This window comes from Pseudophryne corroboree, chromosome 4, assembly GCF_028390025.1.
Source record: "Pseudophryne corroboree isolate aPseCor3 chromosome 4, aPseCor3.hap2, whole genome shotgun sequence".
NCBI lineage: Eukaryota > Metazoa > Chordata > Amphibia > Anura > Myobatrachidae > Pseudophryne > Pseudophryne corroboree.
The window spans coordinates 564,277,844-564,298,492 of record NC_086447.1 but is presented as its reverse complement, the minus strand read 5'-3'; the positions used below and the strand labels follow the sequence as shown (position 1 = coordinate 564,298,492).

Sequence of the window (20,649 nt, the reverse complement as noted above, 5' to 3'; positions counted from 1 at the left end):
ACACGCAGGGTATTCAACCTTGTCGATTCTCTAACCCCCAAGCAGGGTCTCCTACTGCTATCTTTGGACGCAGAGAAGGCCTTTGATCGCTTAAACTGGTCTTATATGCGAGAAGTCCTACTAAAATTTGGCCTACGTGACCATATCCTCTCGTCAATATTAGCTTTATATAGCTCCCCGACGGCCCGGGTATTCAGTAATGGTTTTTTGTCTAGTTCTTTTCCAATCTATAATGGTACCCGCCAGGGCTGCCCTCTCTCCCCTCTCATATTCGTTCTGGCCATAGAACCACTGGCGGCTAAGCTTCGTGCGGACCCGCAATTCCCTGGACTGAGGTTGGGCGTCACGTCGCACAAACTATGTCTGTTCGCAGATGATGTTCTTTTATTTGTAACAGATCCAGCCACAACACTCCCCCACTTACACAATGTTTTAGATGGGTACTCTGCAGCATCGTATTATAAATTAAATGCCTCCAAGACAGATGCTTTGCCCATCAACCTCTCTAACTCTTTGCCCCCACTACGTGCTAAGTATCCATATAATTGGCAAACATCCTCGATACGATATTTGGGTATATATATCCCTCCATCTTCCTCTTCTGTATTTGAGGTCAATCTTCCTCCTCTGCTGTCCTCCCTTCAGTTGTTTACCAAATCATGGCTCAACTATGAGGTTTCTTGGATGGGCCGGCTGGCCGCCTTCAAGATGTCGCTGCTCCCCAAATTAATGTTCTTGTTTCGCACTATTCCTTTTATCTTCCCCAAGAAGTATCTAGATAAAGCCACTAAAATCCTCACTAATTATATATGGTCTTCGCGACCGCCTAAACTTGCCCGTGCGAGGATGTCTCTACCAAGGAGAGTGGGTGGCCTGGATATGCCCAATCTATCACTGTACCAAGAGGCCTCCCTTCTGGCCCAGATTAAAGAATTCTACAAAAACGTGCCTCCGGGGTGGACGTGTTTAGAGGAGGCGACCTGCCCCCGTTTTCCCCTGAAAGATCTTTTTTCGATCCCTAGAACCCTCCGCCCACGCAGCTTAAACCTCCTCCCCTCTACCCGAGCCACGCTCCAGGTTTGGGACAAATTGACTGCGGCCCTATCCCCTTCATATCATAATTTCTCCCTGATATCGCTACGCACGGTGGCCGCCCTGATCCCTAATCTTAACCTGGCGGGCTGGAGGTCCAGGGGGATGGAGGTCCTGGGGGACTTGTTTAATGGATCTGTGCTCGCCTCCTTTTCTGATATACAGGGACGCTTCTCTCTGCCTGACTCTGAGAGGCTTCGATATTACCAAATACAGCACTGGTGGACTAGCCTCCACCTCTCCCCCTCCCCACCGCCACCTGGTATTCAGCAAGCTATAGGCCGATTCTCCAGTCCCACTTCTAGAGGGGAGATCTCCTTCTGGTATAAAACATTGCTCTCATTACTCCCTGTTCCTAAATCTAAAGCCCAAATCAGGTGGGAGGTAGATGTGGGATGTGTTCTCCAGGATTCTCAATGGCAACGCATTTTTTTGTCATCTTTCTCCATGTCTAAATGCCTGAATCACTCCGAAATGCATGTTAAGCTACTCCATAGATTATACCTTACACCGGAAAGGCTCCATACGATCTGGCCTGCATGTTCGAAGTTTTGTTGGCGCCTATGCGGAGAAGTAGGCCACCTCTATCATATTTTTTGGTCATGCCCCCATGTCCAGGCGTACTGGACAGAGATATTTGGCCTTATCAATAAAGTTTTGAATCTCGACTTGTCCCCATCCCCTCTTATAGCTTTACTGAATATATACCCGCGAGGCGTGGGTGTACATCTACATTATGTCTTAGGCCACATCTGTCTAGCCGTGCGGGCGGCTTTAGCCCAAAACTGGAAACAGACCACGCTACCTCCATTGTCGAAGGTAATACACAAAATACAGCTGCACTTCTTGATGGAGACTGAACACATCCCATACTCCTTCACTGCCAAATCTCCTTTTGTGCGCTGGATGCCTTGGCATCTGTTTACCACGGAAGGTGAAGGTGCTGCATTGATGTTACGCCCCCTCCCCCCTGGACAGCCACCTCCCAGCCCCATCGGCTGATGGGGCCTCCTTCCCCCCCTTCTAAGACCACAATGAACCCCTATTTGGGTTGTATTTATAGTGGGCCCATTGCCACCCTTTCATCTCTATAAATGCCTTTCCTTTTCTCTTTTTTTTGTTTTCCTTACGATGTACTTGTGTGATCGACTTTGAACTGTATGCACTTGTTTGCACATGTCTATTGTGACGTTCTCTTATATGTTTATGTACCTACACCCCCCCCCCCCCTTCCCTCTCTCTTCCTTTTGTACCCCTGTTTGCAATGAAAAAAAAAAAAAAAATTCAATAAAAACTATTGATGATAAAGTACAGATCTCGGCTCTGTCGATTTTCTTTCAAAAAGAACTAGCTTCAGTACCTGAAGTTCAGACATTTGTGAAGGGAGTGCTGCATATTCAGCCCCCGTTTGTGCCCCCTGTGGCACCTTGGGATCTCAACGTGGTGTTGAGTTTCTTAAAATCACATTGGTTTGAGCCACTTAAAACCGTGGATCTAAAATATCTCACATGGAAAGTGGTCATGTTATTGGCCTTGGCTTCAGCCAGGCGAGTGTCAGAATTGGCGGCTTTATCATGTAAAAGCCCTTATCTGATTTTCCATATGGATAGGGCAGAATTGAGGACTCGTCCCCAGTTTCTACCTAAGGTGGTGTCAGCGTTTCACCTGAACCAGCCTATTGTGGTGCCTGCGGCTACTAAGGATTTGGAGGACTCCAAGTTGCTAGACGTTGTCAGGGCCCTGAAAATATATGTTTCTAGGACGGCTGGAGTCAGAAAATCTGACTCGCTGTTTATCCTGTATGCACCCAACAAGCTGGGTGCTCCTGCTTCTAAGCAGACTATTGCTCGCTGGATTTGTAGTACAATTCAGCTTGCACATTCTGTGGCAGGCCTGCCACAGCCAAAATCTGTAAATGCCCATTCCACAAGGAAAGTGGGCTCATCTTGGGCGGCTGCCCGAGGGGTCTCGGCTTTACAACTTTGCCGAGCAGCTACTTGGTCAGGGGCAAACACGTTTGCAAAATTTTACAAATTTGATACCCTGGCTGAGGAGGACCTAGAGTTCTCTCATTCGGTGCTGCAGAGTCATCCGCACTCTCCCGCCCGTTTGGGAGCTTTGGTATAATCCCCATGGTCCTTACGGAGTTCCCAGCATCCACTAGGACGTCAGAGAAAATAAGAATTTACTCACCGGTAATTCTATTTCTCGTAGTCCGTAGTGGATGCTGGGCGCCCATACCAAGTGCGGATTGTCTGCAATACTTGTAAATAGTTATTGCTAACTAAAGGGTTATTGTTGAGCCATCTGTTGAGAGGCTCAGTTGTTTTTCATACTGTCAAACTGGATATAGTATCACGAGTTGTACAGTGTGATTGGTGTGGCTGGTATGAGTCTTACCCGGGATTCAAAATCCTTCCTTATTATGTCAGCTCGTCCGGGCACAGTGTCCTAACTGAGGCTTGGAGGAGGGTCATAGTGGGAGGAGCCAGTGCACACTAGGTAGTCATAAATCTTTCTAGAGTGCCCAGCCTCCTTCGGAGCCCTCTATTCCCCATGGTCCTTACGGAGTTCCCAGCATCTACTACGGACTACGAGAAATAGAATTACCGGTGAGTAAATGCTTATTTTTTTGCATTTTTGTGGTTTGTGTGGATAGTTTTGTCATCAGGGATCCCCAATTGTAGAAAGGCATACCCTCGCGGGGCTCGCTTCGCTCGCCACGCTTCGGGCACGGTGGCTCGCTGCGCTCGACACAAGGTTTATAACCAACTCTATGCCGACATGGATAGAGAAAGTATGAAATAATCCAAAAACATGTTACATTAAAAAAAAAAACATTTGTCTATCTTTTTTATGTCGACCTTTTGACCCTGTCGACCTTTTGACCTGTCGACCTTTTGACCCTCTCGACCTAATGTCTGTCTAATATATGGTGTCTATCTATTGACTGTCTAACTAGACACTGTCTATCTATCAAACGGATAGGGATATGGATACCCTTGATAAAGATAATGTTCTTTTGACTCTTGGTTATATCACGGACGCTGCAGATTACCTGAAGGATGCGGCGAGGGATGTTGGTCTCTTGGGATCAAGAGCCAATTCCATGGCGATCTCGGCCAGGAGGGCGCTGTGGATCCATCAATGGAATGCTGATGCCGACTCCAAGAGAGCTATGGAAGCTCTCCCCTTTAAAGGTAATGTCTGGTTTGGTGACGGCTTGGCTGACCTGGTGTCTACCGCGACTGCGGGTAAGTCGTCTTTTCTTCCTTATGTTCCCACACAACAGAAAAAGGCACCACATCAGCAGATGCAGTCCTTTCGTCCTAACAAATACAAGCGTGGAAAAGGCGCCCAGGACCAAAAGTCCTCCCCTGCCTCTACCAAGTCCACGCATGACGCTGGGGCTTCCCTGGGGGAGTCCGGACCGGTGGGGGGCCGTCTGCGGATCTTCAGTCAGGTCTGGGTTCAATCAGGCCTGGATCCTTGGATCCTAGATATAGTATCTCAGGGATACAAGCTGGAGTTCCAGGAGGTGCCCCCTCAACGGTTTTTCATTTCGGCCTTACCAATGTCTCTTCCGGACAGGGAGGTGGTGGTGAAGGCAGCAATACAAAAGCTGTGTCAACAGAGGGTCATTGTTCCCAACCCAACGGGGGGAGGGGTTCTACTCGAGCCTCTTTGTGGTACCGAAACCGGACGGTTAGGTCAGACCGATTCTGAACTTAAAACCCTCAATACATACTTGAAAGTTTTCAAGTTCAAGATGGAATCTCTTCGAGCTGTGATTTCCATCCTAGAAGGGGGGGATTTTATGGAGTCAGTCGACATAAAGGATGCCTACTTACACGTCCCGATATATCCTCCGCATCAAGCTTTCCTCAGGTTTGCGATACAGGATTCTCATTACCAATTTCAGACGTTGCCGTTTGGGCTTTCCACGGCCCCGAGGATTTTCACCAAAGTCATGGCAGAAATTATGGTTCTCCTTCGCAAGCAAGGGGTCACAATTATCCCGTACTTGGACGATCTCCTGATAAAGGCGAGGTCCAAGGAACGGTTGCCGAGAAATGTGAATTTGTCTCTGTCGGTTCTGCGACAACACAGTTGGCTACTAAATTTGCCAAAGTCTCAGTTGATTCCGACCACTCGGCTGCCCTTTCTGGGCATGATTCTGGACACGGACTTACGGAGAGTGTTTCTTCCGGAAGACAAAGCTCTGGAACTGCAGACGATGGTCAGGCAGCTTCTGAGGCCGACAAGTGTGTCGATTCATTAATGTACTCGGGTTCTGGGGAAAAGGGTTGCGGCGTACGAAGCCATTCCGTTTGGCAGGTTTCATGCCCGGGTGTTTCAGTGGGATCTGCTGAGCAAATGGTCCGGGTCTCACCTGCACATGCACCGGAAGATAAGTCTATCTCCCAGGGCCAGGATTTCTCTCCTGTGGTGGCTACAAAGTTCTCACCTCCTAGGAGGGCGCCGATTCGGTATCCTGGATTGGGTCCTGTTGACAACAGATGCAAGTCTCCGAGGCTGGGGCGCAGTCACCCAAGGAAGAAATTTCCAAGGGAAATGGTCGCTTCAGGAATCTTGTCTCCACATAAATGTTCTCGAGTTAAGAGCCATTTACAACTGCCTGCTACAAGCAAGCCTTCTTCAGGGTCGGCCTGTCCTGATACAGTAGGACAACATAACAGCGGTGGCGCATATAAACCGTCAAGGAGGAACAAGGAGCAGGGCGGCTATGGCGGAGGCCACAAGAATCCTTCGCTGGGCGGAACAACACATGAGCGCTCTGTCAGCAGTCTTCCTTCCGGGAGTGGACAACTGGGAAGCAGACTTCATCAGCACACACGATCTCCATCCGGGAGAGTGGGCTCTTCACCAAGAGGTATTTGCAGAAGTGACGAAGCGTTGGGGAATTCCGCTGATCGACATGATGGCGTCTCGCCTCAACAAGAAGCTTCCGAGGTATTGTTCCAGGTCAAGAGACCCTCAAGCCAGTGCAGTGGACGCCCTGGTAACTCCGTGGGTGTTTCAGTCGGTGTATGTGTTCCCTCCACTTCCTCTCATTCCAAAGGTACTGGGAATCATTCGACGAGCAAGGGTTCAAGCGATTCCTGTCGTTCCAGATTGGCCAAGAAGGGCCTGGTATCCAGATCTTCAGGAATTACTTGTGGAAGATCCTTGGCCGCTCCCTCTAAGAGAGGATCTGTTATTGCAGGGACCATGCGTGTTTCCAGACTTACCGCGGCTGCGTTTGACGGCATGGAAGTTGAGCGCCAAATCTTAGCTCGAAAAGGTATTCCCGGGGAGGTCATTCCCACTCTACTTAAGGCGAGGAAGGAGGTTACGGCGAAACATTATCACCGTATTTGGAGAAAGTATGTTTCGTGGTGTGAGACTAAAACTGCTCCTGCGGAAGAATTTCACTTTGGTTGGTTTCTCCATTTTTTGCAGGCAGGCGTCGATGCTGGCCTGAAATTGGGTTACATCAAAGTGCAGATTTCGGCTTTATCTATTTTCTTTCAGAAGGAATTGGCTGTCCTCCCAGAGGTTCAGACGTTTGTGAAGGGAGTGATGCATATCCATCCTCCGTTTGTGCCCCCTGTGGCACCATGGGATCTTGAAGTGGTCTTATAGTTTCTTATGTCTTCCTGGTTTGAACCTTTGCGTAAGGTTTAGTTAAAGTTTCTCACTTGGAAGGTGGTCATGCTGTTGGCTCTGGTGTCTGCCAGGCGAGTGTCAGAGTTGGCGGCCTTATCTCACAAAAGTCCGTACTTAATTTTCTATTCGGATAGAGCGGAATTGAGGACTCGTCAACAATTTCTGCCGAAGGTGATTTCTTCGTTTCACATTAACCAACCTATTGTGGTTCCTGTGGCTACGGATGCTGTGGCAGTTCCAAAATCTCTTGATGATGTGAGAGTTTTGAAGATCTACGTCGCCAGAACGGCGGTTGCCAGAAAGACAGAGGCGCTGTTTGTCCTGTATGCTTCCAACAAGATTGGTCATCCTGCTTCGAAGCAGACTATTGCACGCTGGATTTGTAGTACGATTCAGCAAGCTCATTCGTCGGCTGGGCTACCGGTGCCGAAATCGGTAAAGGCCCATTCTACCAGGAAGGTGGGCTCCTCTTGGGCGGCTGCCCGAGGGGTCTCGGCACTTCAGCTTTGCCGAGCAGCTACGTGGTCTGGTTCAAACACCTTTGCTAAGTTTTACAAGTTTGATACCCTAGCTGAGGAGGACCTCATGTTTGCTCAGTCGGTGCAGTCTCGTCCGCACTCTCCCGCCCGTGTTGGAGCTTTGGTATAGACCCCATGGTCCTTTTGGAGTCCCCAGCATCCTCTAGGACGTAAGAGAAAATAGGATTTTAGTACCTACCGGTAAATCCTTTTCTCCTAGTCCGTAGAGGATACTGGGCACCCATCCCAGTGCGGACTGTTACTTGCAGTGTATTCTTGCTGGTTGCATTAGTTTACACACGGGTTGTGTATTTGTTGTTTCAGCTTGTTGCTGTAGTTAATTCATACTGTTATCTGGTTTACTGTTACTCCGGTTGTACGGTATGTTGTGGTGTGGGCTGGTATGCTTCTAGCCCTTAGTTTAAACAAAAATCCTTTCCTCGAAATGTCTGTCTCTCCTGGGCACAGTTCCTATAACCGAGGTCTGGAGGAGGGGCATAGAGGGAGGAGCCAGTTCACACCCAGTCAAAGTCTTTTCAGTGTGCCCAAGCTCCTGCGGATCCCGTCTATATCCCATGGTCCTTTCGGAGTCCCCAGCATCCTGGACGGACTAGGAGAAAAGGATTTACCGGTAGGTACTAAAATCATGTTTATTTATTTTTTTGGGATGGGGGAGGTTCATTTAGATTTTGTGTTCCACCACCCTTAACCTCAAACCCACCCCTCCTAAGCTATCAAAATAACATTTCTGCTCAAATGTGTTTATTTTTAGTGCATTTTCTATTTAGAATTTTGTAATAGCTAGTTTCTGCTCTAAATGTTTTATGAAGAATTATAATTTGGCTTTCTTTCCTACAAAATTCTCAGGGAAAGGTCAGCACACCGCTTGCTCCTCCTCCTAAGCCTATTCGTAGGCGATTAAAATCTGAAGATGACCTCCGACCGGAAGCTGAAGAACCCAACCAGAAACAGAGCAACGTACTTGCCCCCCAGCCAACTATCCCAAGGTAATGCTATAGTAAATACTGATTTTTTTCCCGACTCCTGATATATCAGCTATTGTTAGTGTTTCAGGCACAAGCAAAAAGCCCTTTTTTGTTGTATTCATTTAATGTACATAACGTTTGTTTATAAATATTCTGATTAATGGCTTTATCCATAAATATGCTAAGTAGAGTTACCATTGTGTATTTCCCCTTGTATGCTGACGGAGTTGCTTATTCTGTATATTCTTTTCCTATCTAATCGATTCACAGTAACAGGGCAGCTTAGAGCATGCCTTATACCACTTTCAGACATATGACCAGGAATTTCCCTGCTCTGACCTGGGATTTTCATTTCATCAAAATCTCAGGTTTTTGCTGGAGACCCCCTTTCGTACTACACCTGAGACCAGGGAAATTCCCGGGTCGTCCCCTTTCACACATAAGCCGGGTCTGCCCAGGCATTCTACAAGTCAGGGCTGCCAGGCTGCATACATGTCATACACACACACATCACAATCATACATATACACACACACATGTCACACACATTCAAGCAATTGCACACGGCCCCTGCCCCTCCCTGTATAACAGACATGGCCCCCTCCCTGTATAATGGTCACTGCCCCTTCCCTGTATCACGGACGCTGCTCCTTCCAGGCTGCCTGCACAGCCTATCGGAGTGCGACCTGGGAGTAAAATTCCAGGTTGCATCATTCACACTATACCCAGGTTGTCTACCCGGGACGAAAGTCCCTGGAAAAATAGTGGTGAATAGCAGGGGTGCTGACCTGGGAATGTGTTCCCGGGTTGGTGCCTTTCATACATACAAATATCCTGGGCTGATGCGCGTTCATGTGCAAAAACCCATGGTTTTAAAGTATGTCTGAAAGGGGTATTGGTAGTAATTGGCCTGTAGTTATTGATCACAAATATTAGATAGCAGGCTCAGAGGATAACCTCAATCTATAGCTTACAATACTTGTAATAAACACTATTAGACAAATAACATTTTGTTTGTTATTGTGCTCCTATGTGGAATGTATATGTACGTATAGTACCTTATTTTGCTTTTCAGCCACATAAAATGTTTTAGATCATTTTAACCTGGCTGTGCATATAGCTGACAATCTGTTACATTATTGTTTATAAAGTTCTCTTTGATGATTATGCTATAAGCTTGAAATGTACAGCTCGGATGGAGTACGTAGCAGTGTAATGGAAAGCTCATTACACCAAAGAGTATTACAGGTCAGGTCTCCCTTACTCTGAAGTCTTATTATCCGAAATATTTAAAAAAAAAAAAAAAGAGAGTTTTTTGTTACTACCACATCATGTCCTGACATTGGGACTTCACTAAGTAATGACAGCCCGCTTGGGAGTGGCTTGGCGGACTCCCGCACACCTGTTGCGGACCCCATCGCTGATGGCGCCAGACTCCCGCACCCTTGTCGTGGACACTGATGGGCACCTTGGTGACTATGCTGGACCCCCGCCGATGCTGCCTGACCCCATTGTATTCAGTATTCTGAATACCAGAAAAATCCTACAGGTGAAACTCAGAAAGTTAGAAATATGTGCAAAAGTTCATTTATTTCAGTAATTCAACTTAAAAGGTGAAACTGATATATTATATAGACTCATTACATGCAAAGTGAGATTTCCAGCCTTTCTTTGTTATAATCTTGATGATTTTGGCTTACATCTTAAGATAACCCCAAATCCAAAATCTCAGAAAATTTGAATATTACATAAAATCAATAAAAAAAGTTTTTTTAAATACAGAAATGTCAGCCCTTTGAAAAGTATAATCATGCATATGTACTCAGTACTTGGCTTGGGCCCCTTTTACGCCTCAATGCGGCGTGGCATGGATTTCTATCAGCCTGTGGCACTGCTGAGGTGTTATGGAAGACCAGGATGCTTCAATAGCGGACTTCAACTCTTCTGCATTGTTCGGTCTCATGTCTCTCATCTTTCTCTTGGCAATGCCCCATAGATTCTCTATGGGGTTCAGGTCAGGCGAGTTTGCTGGCCAATCTAGCACCGTAATCCCACGGTCACTGAACCAAGTTTTGGTACTTCTGGCAGTGTGGGCAGGTGCCAAGTCCTGCTGGAAAATGAAGTCAGCATCTCCAGAAAGCTTGTCTGCTGAAGGAAGCATGAAGTGCTCTAAAATGTCCTGGTAGACAGCTGCGTTGACTCTGGACTTAACAAAGCACAGTGGACCAACACCAGCAGATGACATGGCTCCCCAAATCAACACAGACTTCACACTGGACTTCAAGCATCTTGGATTGTGTGCCTCTCCATTCTTCCTCCATACTCTGGGACCTTGGTTTCCAAATAAGATGCAAAATTTGCTCTCATCAGAAAATAGTGGGGGAACTTCACAAGGAGTGGACTGAGGCTGGAGTTAGTGCATCAACAGCCACCACACATAGACAGATCCTGGATATGGGCTTCAAATGTCGTATTCCTCTTGTCAAGCCGCTCCTGAACAATAAACAACATTAGAAGCGTCTTACCTGGACTAAAGAAAAAAGAGAATCTATGGGGCATTGCCAAGAGAAAGATGAGAGACATAAGAACGAACAATGCAGAAGACATGAAGGCCGCTATTGAAGCATCCTGGTCTTCCATAACACCTCAGCAGTGCCACAGGCTGATAGAATCCATGCCACGCCGCATTGAGGCAGTAATTCACGCAGAAGGGGCGAAAGCCACATGACTGTACTTTTCAGAGTTCCAACATTTCTGTGTTTAAAATCCTTTTTTCTCTAACGTCCTAAGTGGATGCTGGGGACTCCGTAAGGACCATGGGGAATAGCGGCTCCGCAGGAGACTGGGCACATCTAAAGAAAGCTTTAGGACTAACTGGTGTGCACTGGCTCCTCCCCCTATGACCCTCCTCCAAGCCTCCGTTAGATTTCTGTGCCCGACGAGAAGGGTGCACACTAGGGGCTCTCCTGAGCTTCTTAGTGAAAGTTTTAGTTTAGGTTTGTTATTTTCAGTGAGACCTGCTGGCAACAGGCTCACTGCATCGAGGGACTAAGGGGAGAAGAAGCGAACTCACCTGCGTGCAGAGTGGATTGGGCTTCTTGGCTACTGGACATTAGCTCCAGAGGGACGATCACAGGCCCAGCCTGGATGGGTCCCGGAGCCGCGCCGCCGGCCCCCTTACAGAGCCAGAAGAGCGAACAGGTCCGGAAAAATCGTCGGCAGAAGACGTTCCTGTCTTCAATAAGGTAGCGCACAGCACTGCAGCTGTGCGCCATTGCTCTCAGCACACTTCATACTCCGGTCACCGAGGGTGCAGGGCGCTGGGGGGGGCGCCCTGAGACGCAATAAAACATGATAAAAATACCTTACATGGCAAAAAATACATCACATATAGCTCCTGGGCTATATGGATGCATTTAACCCCTGCCAGAATATACAGAAAAACGGGTGATAAGGCCGCCGAAAAGGGGGCGGAGCCTATCTCCTCAGCACACTGGCGCCATTTTCCCTCACAGCTCAGTTGGAGGGAAGCTCCCTGGCTCTTCCCTGCAGTCACTACACTACAGAAAGGGTTAAAAAAAGAGAGGGGGGCACTAATTAGGCGCAGTATTAAAACATACAGCAGCTATAAGGGGAAAAACACTTATATAAGGTTATCCCTGTATATATATATAGCGCTCTGGTGTGTGCTGGCATACTCTCCCTCTGTCTCCCCAAAGGGCTAGTGGGGTCCTGTCCTCTATCAGAGCATTCCCTGTGTGTGTGCTGTGTGTCGGTACGTTTGTGTCGACATGTATGAGGAGAAAAATGATGTGGAGACGGAGCAGAGTGTCTGTAACAGTGATGTCACCACCTAGGGGGTCGACACCTGAGTGGATGTACTGTTGAAAATTACGTGACAGTGTCAGCTCTGTATAAAAAAACAGTGGTTGACATGAGACAGCCGGCTACTCAGCTTGTGCCTGTCCAGACGTCTCATAGGCCGTCAGGGGCTCTAAAGCGCCCGTTACCTCAGATGTCAGATACAGACGCCGACACGGATACTGACTCCTGTGTCGACGGTGAAGAGACAACCGTGATTTCCAGTAGGGCCACACGTTACATGATTGAGACAATGGAAAATGTTTTATACATTTCTGATAATACGAGTACCACCAAAAAGGGGTATTATGTTCGGTGAGGGAAAAACTACCTGTAGTTTTCCTGAATCTGAGAAATAAAATGAGGTGTGTGATGATGCGTGGGTTTCCCCCCGATAACAATTGATAATTTCTTAAAAAGTATTGGCTGTATACCCTTTCCCGCCAGAGGTTAGGGTGCGTTGGGAAACACCCCCTAGGGGGGATAAGGCGCTCACACGCTTGTAAGAACAAGGGCTCTACCCTCTCATGAGATGGCCGCCCTTAAGGATCCTGCTGATACAAAAGCAGGAGGGTATCCAAAAATGTATTCACACACATACTGGTGTTATACTGCGACCAGCAATCGCCTCAGCCTGGAGGTGCAGTGCTGGGTTGGCATGGTCGGATTCCCTGACTGGAAATATTGATATCCTAGATAAGGATAGTATATTATTGCCTATAGAGCATTTAAAAGATGCATTTCTATAAGACGCCGTATTATCAGGCGCAGTCCTTTGTTGGCAAGCGGACAAAAGGTTCCTCTTTTCTGCTCGTGACAGAGGGAGAGGAAAAAGGCTGAAGAGATTACCCAGTTCCCATGAACAGAAATCCTTTCCCGCCTCTGCAAAGCCCTCAGTATGACGCTAGGGCCTTACAAGCTCAGGCACGGTGGGGGCCCGTTCTCAATGAATTTCAGTGCGCAGTGGGCTCACTCGCAAGTAGACCCCTGGATCCTTCAGGTAATATCTCAAGGGTACATATTGAAATTCGAGACGTCTCCCCCTCGCCGTTTCCAAAAGTCGGCTTTACCGACGTCTCCCTCTGACAGGGAGGCAGTTTTGGAAGCCATTCACAAGCTGTATTCCCAGCAGGTGATAATCAAGGTACCCCTCCTGCAACAGGGAACGGGGTATTATTCCACACTATTGTGGTACCGAAGCCAGACGGCTCGGTGAGACCGATTCTAAATCTAAAATCTAAAATCTTTGAACACTTACATACAGAGGTTCAAATTCAAGATTGAGTCACTCAGAGCAGTGATTGCGAACCTGGAAGAAGGGGACTACATGATGTCTCGGGACATCAAGGATGCTTACCTTCATGTCAAAATTTACCCTTCTCACCAAGGGTACCTCAGGTTATGGTACAGAACTGTCACTATCAGTTCAGATGCTGCCGTAGGGATGGTCCACGACACCCCGGGTCTTTACCAAGGTAATGGCCGAAATGATATCCCTTCGAAGGAAGGGATTTTTAGTTATCCCTTACTTGGACGATTCCCTGATAAGGGTAAGATCCAGGGAACAGTTGGAAGTCGGTGTAGCACTATCTCAGGTAGTGTTGCGGCAGCACGATTGGATTCTCAATATTCCAAAATCGCAGCTGGTTCCGACGACTTGTCTTCTGTTTCCAGAAAAAAAAGGTGTTTCTCCCGGAAGAGAAAGCCAGGGAGTTATCCGAGCTAGTCAGGAACCTCCTAAAACCGAACCAAGTCTCAGTGCATCAATGCACAAGGGTTCTGGGTAAAAATGGTGGCTTCCTACGAAGCAATCCCATTCGTTAGATTCCACGCAAGAACTTTCCGGTGGAACCTACTGGACAAATGGTCCGGGTCGCATTTTCAGATGCATCAGCGGATAACCCTGTCACCAAGGACAAGGGTATCCATCCTGTGGTGGTTGCAGAGTGCTCATCTTCTAGAGGGCCGCAGATTCGGCATTCGGGACTGGGTCCTGGTGACCACGGATGCCAGCCTGCGAGGCTGGGGAGCAGTCACACAGGGAAGGAATATCCAGGGCTTAGGGTCAAGCCTGGATACATCACTTCACATAAATATCCTGAAGCTAAGGGCCATTTACAATGCTCTAAGCTTAGCAAGACCTCTGCTTCAAGGTCAGCCGGTGTTGATCCAGTCGGACAACATCATGGCAGTCACCCACGTAAACAGACAGGGTGGCACAAGAAGCAGGAGGGCAATGGCAGAAGCTGCAGGGATTCTTCGCGGGGCGGAAAATCATGTGATAGCACTGTCAACAGTATTCATTCCGGGAGTGGACAACTGGGAAGCAGACTTCCTCAGCACGACCTCCACCCGGGAGAGTGGGGACTTCACCCAGAAGTCGTCCACATGATTAAAAAAACTCGACAGGTATTGCGCCAGGTCAAGAGACCCTCAGGCAATAGTTGTAGACGCTCTGGTAACACCGTGGGTGTACCAGTCAGTGTATGTGTTCCCCCCTCTGCCTCTCATACCCAAGGTACTGAGATTGATAAGATGGAGAGGAGAAAGCACTATATTCGTGGTTCCGGATTGGCCAAGAAGGACTTGGTAACCGGAACTTCAAGAGATGCTCACGGAGGATCCGTGGCCTCTACCTCTAAGAAGGGACCTGCTCCAGCAAGGACCCTGTCTGTTCCAAGACTTACCGCGGCTGCGTTTGACGGCATGGCGGTTGAACGCCGGCCCCTGAAGGAAAAAAGGCATTCCGGATGAAGTCATCCATATCCTGATCAAAGCCAGGAAGGATGTAACCGCAAAAACATTATCACCGCAATTGGCGAAAATATGTTGCGTGGTGCGAGGCCAGTAAGGCCCGACGGAGGAAATTCAACTGGGTCGATTCCTACATTTCCTGCAAACAGGAGTGTCTATGGGCCTGAAATTGGGGTCCATTAAGGTTAAAATTTCGGCCCTGTCAATTTTCTTCCAAAAAGAACTAGCTTCAGTCCCTGAAGTTCAGACGTTTGTAAAAGGGGTACTGCATATACAGCCTCCTTTTGTGCCTCCAGTGGCACTTTGGGATCTCAATGTAGTTTTGGGTTCCAAAAGTCACATTGGTTTGAACCACTTAAATCTGTGGAGTTAAAATATCTCACATGGAAAGTGGTCATGCTGTTGGCCCTGGCCTGGGCCAGGCGCGTGTCAGAATTGGCGGCTTTATCCTGAAAAAGCCCTTATCTGATTTTCCATTCGGACAGGGCGGAATTGAGGACTCGTCCTCAGTTTCTCCCCAAGGTGGTTTCAGCGTCTCACCTGAACCAACCTATTGGTGGTGCCTGCGGCTACTAGGGACTTGGAGGCCTCCAAGTTGCTAGACGTTGTCAGTGCCCTGAAAATATATGTTTCCAGGACGGCTGGAGTCAGGAAATCTGACTCGCTGTTTATCCTTGGTGCACCCAACAAGCTGGGTGCTCCTGCTTCTAAGCAGACTATTGCTCGTTGGATTTGTAGTACAATTCAGCTTGCACATTCTGTGGCAGGCCTGCCACAGCCAAAAATCTGTAAATGCCCACTCCACAAGGAAGGTGGGCTCATCTTGGGCGGCTGCCCGAGGGGTCTCGGCTTTACAACTTTGCCGAGCAGCTACTTGGTCAGGAGCAAATACGTTTGTAAAATTCTACAAAATTGATATCCTGGCTGAGGAGGACCTGGAGATCTCTCATTCGGTGCTGCAGAGTCATCCGCACTCTCCCGCCCGTTTGGGAGCTTTGGTATAATCCCCATGGTCCTTATGGAGTCCCCAGCATCCACTTAGGACGTTAGAGAAAATAAGAATTTACTTACCGATAATTCTATTTCTCATAGTCCGTAGTGGATGCTGGGCGCCCATCCCAAGTGCGGATTGTCTGCAATACTTGTACATAGTTATTGTTACAAAAATCGGGTTATTATTGTTGTGAGCCATCTTTCAGAGGCTCCTCTGTTATCATGCCGTTAACTGGGTTCAGATCACAGGTTATACGGTGTGATTGGTGTGGCTGGTATGAGTCTTACCCGGGATTCAAAATCCTTCCTTATTGTGTACGCTCGTCCGGGCACAGTATCCTAACTGAGGCTTGGAGGAGGGTCATAGGGGGAGGAGCCAGTGCACACCAGTTAGTCCTAAAGCTTTCTTTAGATGTGCCCTGTCTCCTGCGGAGCCGCTATTCCCCATGGTCCTTACGGAGTCCCCAGCATCCACTACGGACTATGAGAAATAGAATTATCGGTAAGTAAATTCTTATTTTTAATTTTTTTTATTGATTTTATGTAATCTAATTTTCTGAGGTTTTGAATTTGGGGTTTTCTTAAGCTGTAAACCACAATCATCAAAATTATAACACATAAAGGCTTGAAATAGCTCACTTTGCATGCAATGAGTCTAATATATTAGTTTCACATTTTAAGTTGAATTAGTGAAATAAATGAACTTTTGCAGGATAACCTTAGTTTCTGAGTTTCACCAATAAATCCGGAAAGCTCCTGGTCCCTAGCATTCCAGATGTGGGAAACTCAATCTGTGTTACAGTTTACCGTTTGATTCTATTTGAGTATACTGTGTGAGTTACAGGAAAGTGAGATCTCCAGGTATTTTGTGTGAGTGAAGTATAGGTATATGAATAGTCAGGCTTGGGACCTCTTCTCATAAAATGACCTGTCAATAGAGAGAGATTATTTAATTTCTCTTACGTCCTAGAGGATGCTGGGGTCGACATTAGTGCCATGGGGTATAGATGAGTCCACCAGGAGCCATTGGCTCTTTAAGAGTTTGAGTGTGTGGGCTGGCTCCTCCCTCTATGCACCTCCACCTTCTACTCCGTTTAGAAAATGTGGCCGGAGGAGCTGGTCACAGCTAGGGGAGCTCTACAGAGCTTCTTTAGAGAGAGGTTTTTTTTTTAGAGTGTATTTTACAAGGAGGCTGCTGGGAACAGCCTCCCTGCTTCGTGGGACTAAGGGGGGTGGGGGAGTAGTGTTCGCCCTGCGGGGTCTGAGCCACTATCTCCGCTGACAGGACACTGAGCTCCTGAGGGGATTGATCGTTCCCCGCCACAGGGAATCGCTCACCCCAGCAGCATGCTGCCACCCCCTTACAGAGCCAGAAGATTGGTGGCCAGTGAGTCACTGACCCCCGTTGCAAGCGGGGGGCCGGTGTGAAGATGGCGGCAACAGGGTATGGAGCGCTGTACTAACTGCATTCCGGGGCTCAGCGGTACATAGTGCGACGCTGTGAGGGGCGCCCTGTGCCAGCGCCTACAATGGTCACACAGCCTGTCGGGGTCCCGGGATCTCTGCCCGCGCAATTCCTCCGGCTAGTATAATCCTATGAAGAGTGGGAAGACAGCGCCATTTTGGGGGCGGAGCCTCTCAGAGCAGACCCAGCAGCCTTCAGCGCCATTTTCCTGCCTTTACAGCGCTGTCAGTGAAGAGCAAGTCCCTCCAGAACAACTCCAGCTATCTCTCACGGTACCAGGAGGTTGTGGAAGGGGGAGGGAGGTTGTATACAGGCTGTGTAACCTATTAAGGTGCACAGTCAGCGCTGGTTGGGGGTCTCCCTTTTACCTAAAAAGCACTGTGTGTGGGTTGGTTCCAATCTTTGTCTCTCTCTTGCCATTCTTGGGGGTGAATATCTCTGTCCTCCCCTGTGTGTGTGTGTGTGAGTGTGTGTGTGTGTGTGTGTGTGTGTGTGTGTGTGTGTGTGTGTGTGTGTGTGTGTGTGTCTCTCTGTGGTCTCCATTAAGCTATGTCCAGGGACTCTGTGTCATATGCTGCAGAGGATATGTCCTCTCAGAATGATCCCATTCCATGTAATCAGGATTGCACTGTTTTAGCACAGATACCAGCAAGGGAGCCTGAGTGGTAATCCTCTATCAAATCTATGATTTCTCAGATTTCTACTAGGGTTGCACAGAATGAGTCTGCAACTCGGGCTTTACAGAACTCTATGGCAGTCTGGCCCAGTTCTGTACCTAAGGGCCCCCCGCTGTATCTTCCCAAAAGCATGCTCTTGCACAGATTATGCAAGATGACACGGATACCGATTCTGACACTGAGGACTGTGATGGGGATGTGTTGAGGGGGGCAGCATCTCTTGCAAAAGGGGTGCTGTTGATGATAGAGGTCATTAGGGATGTGTTGAATATTACTGATACAACACCTGTGCAGGTTGAGGAGGTTAACTTTACTGAAAATATGAAAGCCTCGCTAACCTTCCCTGCATCAAAAGAATTAAATGCTATTTTTGAAAAAGCATGAGAAAACCCAGAGAAAAAATTCCAGATCCCTAAAAGGGTCCTGGTGGCGTTTCCTTTCCCTGTGGAGGATAGAAAAAAAATGGGAAAACCCGCCCATTGATAACACATCTGTATCCAGACTCTCAAGAAAAGGTGGTTTTACCTGTTCCAGGATCCACCTCCTTGAAAGACCGGCTGATCGTAAAATTGATAATACGCTCAAATCCATGTACACGGCTTCAGGGGCTATATTACGTCCCACTATTGCCAGTGCTTGGATTACCAAAGCTATAGTAAAGTGGTCAGGCACGTTACTTGAAGATTTGGATACTATGGATAAATCTGATGTTGAATTGTTTTTGTGTAACATTCAGGATTCGGCAGGATTTCTGGTAGAATCCATGAAAGACCTGGGTTCCATGGCTGCAGGAATTTCTTCCATGTCTGTCTCAGCACATCGAGGACTGTGGCTGCGACAGTGGTCTGCCGACGCGGAATCCAGGAGAAGTGTGGAGACCCTACCCTACACAGGTCAGGCTCTCTTTGGGGAAGCGTTAGATGCGTGGATCTCGGCTACAGCGGGTAAGTCACCTTTTCTTCCCTCAGCTGCACCTGCTACGGAGAATCCCTTTTCTTCAACTGCATCACAGCCCTTCCGGGCTGCCAAGCCACGAAAGGCCAGACCGTCCAACACCTTCTTTAGGGGAGGCCGGCCCAATTCCAAGAGAACGGCTGCGGCGGGTTCCCAGGAACAGAAACCTGCTTCAGGTATGCGGAAGTCCTCCGCATGACGGTGGACTGCACGCCCTGGAGGTGGGGCCGGTGAGAGCGAGACTCAGGCTTTTCTGTCACGTCTGGGTGTCGTCCTGCCTGGATCCCTGGGTGCAAGATATCGTGTCCCAGGGGTGCAGGGTGGAATTTCAAGATCTCCCTCCTCACCGATTCTTCAAATCAGGCCTGCCAGCTTTGCTGGCAGACAGGGCTGTCCTGCAGTCAGCCGTCCAGAAGTTAGTGGAGGCACAGGTTATTGTACCGGTCCTTCCTCATATGCAAAACAAAGGTTACTATTCGAACCTTTTTGTGGTACCGAAACCGTATGGTTCGGTCAGGCCCATACTGAACCTAAAATCGCTAAATCCCTTTCTGAAGGAGTTCAGTTCAAAATGGAGTCTCTAAGGGCGGTGATATCAAGTCTGGAAGAGGGGGTATCCCTGGATATCAAGGATGTGTACCTCCACATTCCGATTTGGCTGCAGCATCAGGCTTATCTCCGATTCGCACTGTTGAACTGTCACTATCTGTTCCAGGCTCTGCCATTTAGCCTCTCCACAGCACCGAGGGTATTCACCAAGGTGATGGTGGAAATGTTGGTTCTCCTCCGCAGACAGGAGGTGAACATAATTCCATATCTGTACGATCTGCTGATGAAGGCAACGTCCAAGGAGAAGCTGTTACAGTCCATCTTTCTCACGACCCACCTGCTCAGGGAACACGGTTGGATCCTGAATCTTCCAAGATCAAATTTGGAACCAACCAGGACACGGAAGTGCAGAGGGTATTTCTTCCAGAGGAACAATGGTCCGGGATGTCCTGAAGCCAGCCCGGATGTCGGTTCATCAGTATATTCGCCTTCTGGGAAAGATGGTGGCCTCTTATGAGGCTCTACAGTACGGGAGGTTTCATGCTCGGTCCTTCCAACTGGATCTCCTTGACAAGTGATCGGGATCCCATCTACATATGCACCAGAGGATACGTCTGTCACCAAAGGCCAGGATTTCACTCCTCTGGTGGCTGCAACTACATCACCTTCTGGAGAGCCGCAGGTTCGGGATTCAGGACTGGTTCCTTCTAACCACGGATGCAAGTCTCCGGGGCTGGGTCCCAGTCACTCAAGGGGAGACCTTCCAAGGAAGGTGGTCAAGTCTGGAAGCCGGCCTGCCGATAAACATTCTGGAACTAAGAGCCGTCTACAACGGTCTTCTCCAAGCGGCCCATCTTCTGAGAAATCGGGCCATTGAAGTGCAGTTGGACAATGTAACGACAGTAGCTTACATCAACCAATAGGGCGGAACGAAGAGCAGAGCTGCAATGTCAGAGGTAACAAGAATCATCCTCTTGGCAGAAAAACATGCGTTGGCGCTGTCAGCAATCTTCATTCCGGGAGTAGACAACTGGGAAGCTGACTTCCTCAGCAGAAACGATCTTCCAGAGGTAACAGATCTTTGGGGTGTACCTCAAATCGACATGATGGCCTCTCGTCTCAACAAGAAG

At 48.3% G+C, this 20,649-nt stretch overlaps 1 protein-coding gene across 6 annotated transcripts in view; it reads left to right on the top strand.

The window, feature by feature from the left end:
- The window catches only part of REPS1 (RALBP1 associated Eps domain containing 1), a 403,472-nt gene that overhangs the window by 368,077 nt on the left and 14,746 nt on the right, over positions 1–20,649 (top strand). For all 6 annotated transcript variants that reach the window (XM_063917447.1, XM_063917443.1, XM_063917442.1 and 3 more), the window contains one exon: positions 8,148–8,287. In XM_063917447.1, coding sequence (XP_063773517.1) covers positions 8,148–8,287 — 140 coding nt within the window. The remainder of the gene's footprint in view (positions 1–8,147; positions 8,288–20,649) is intronic.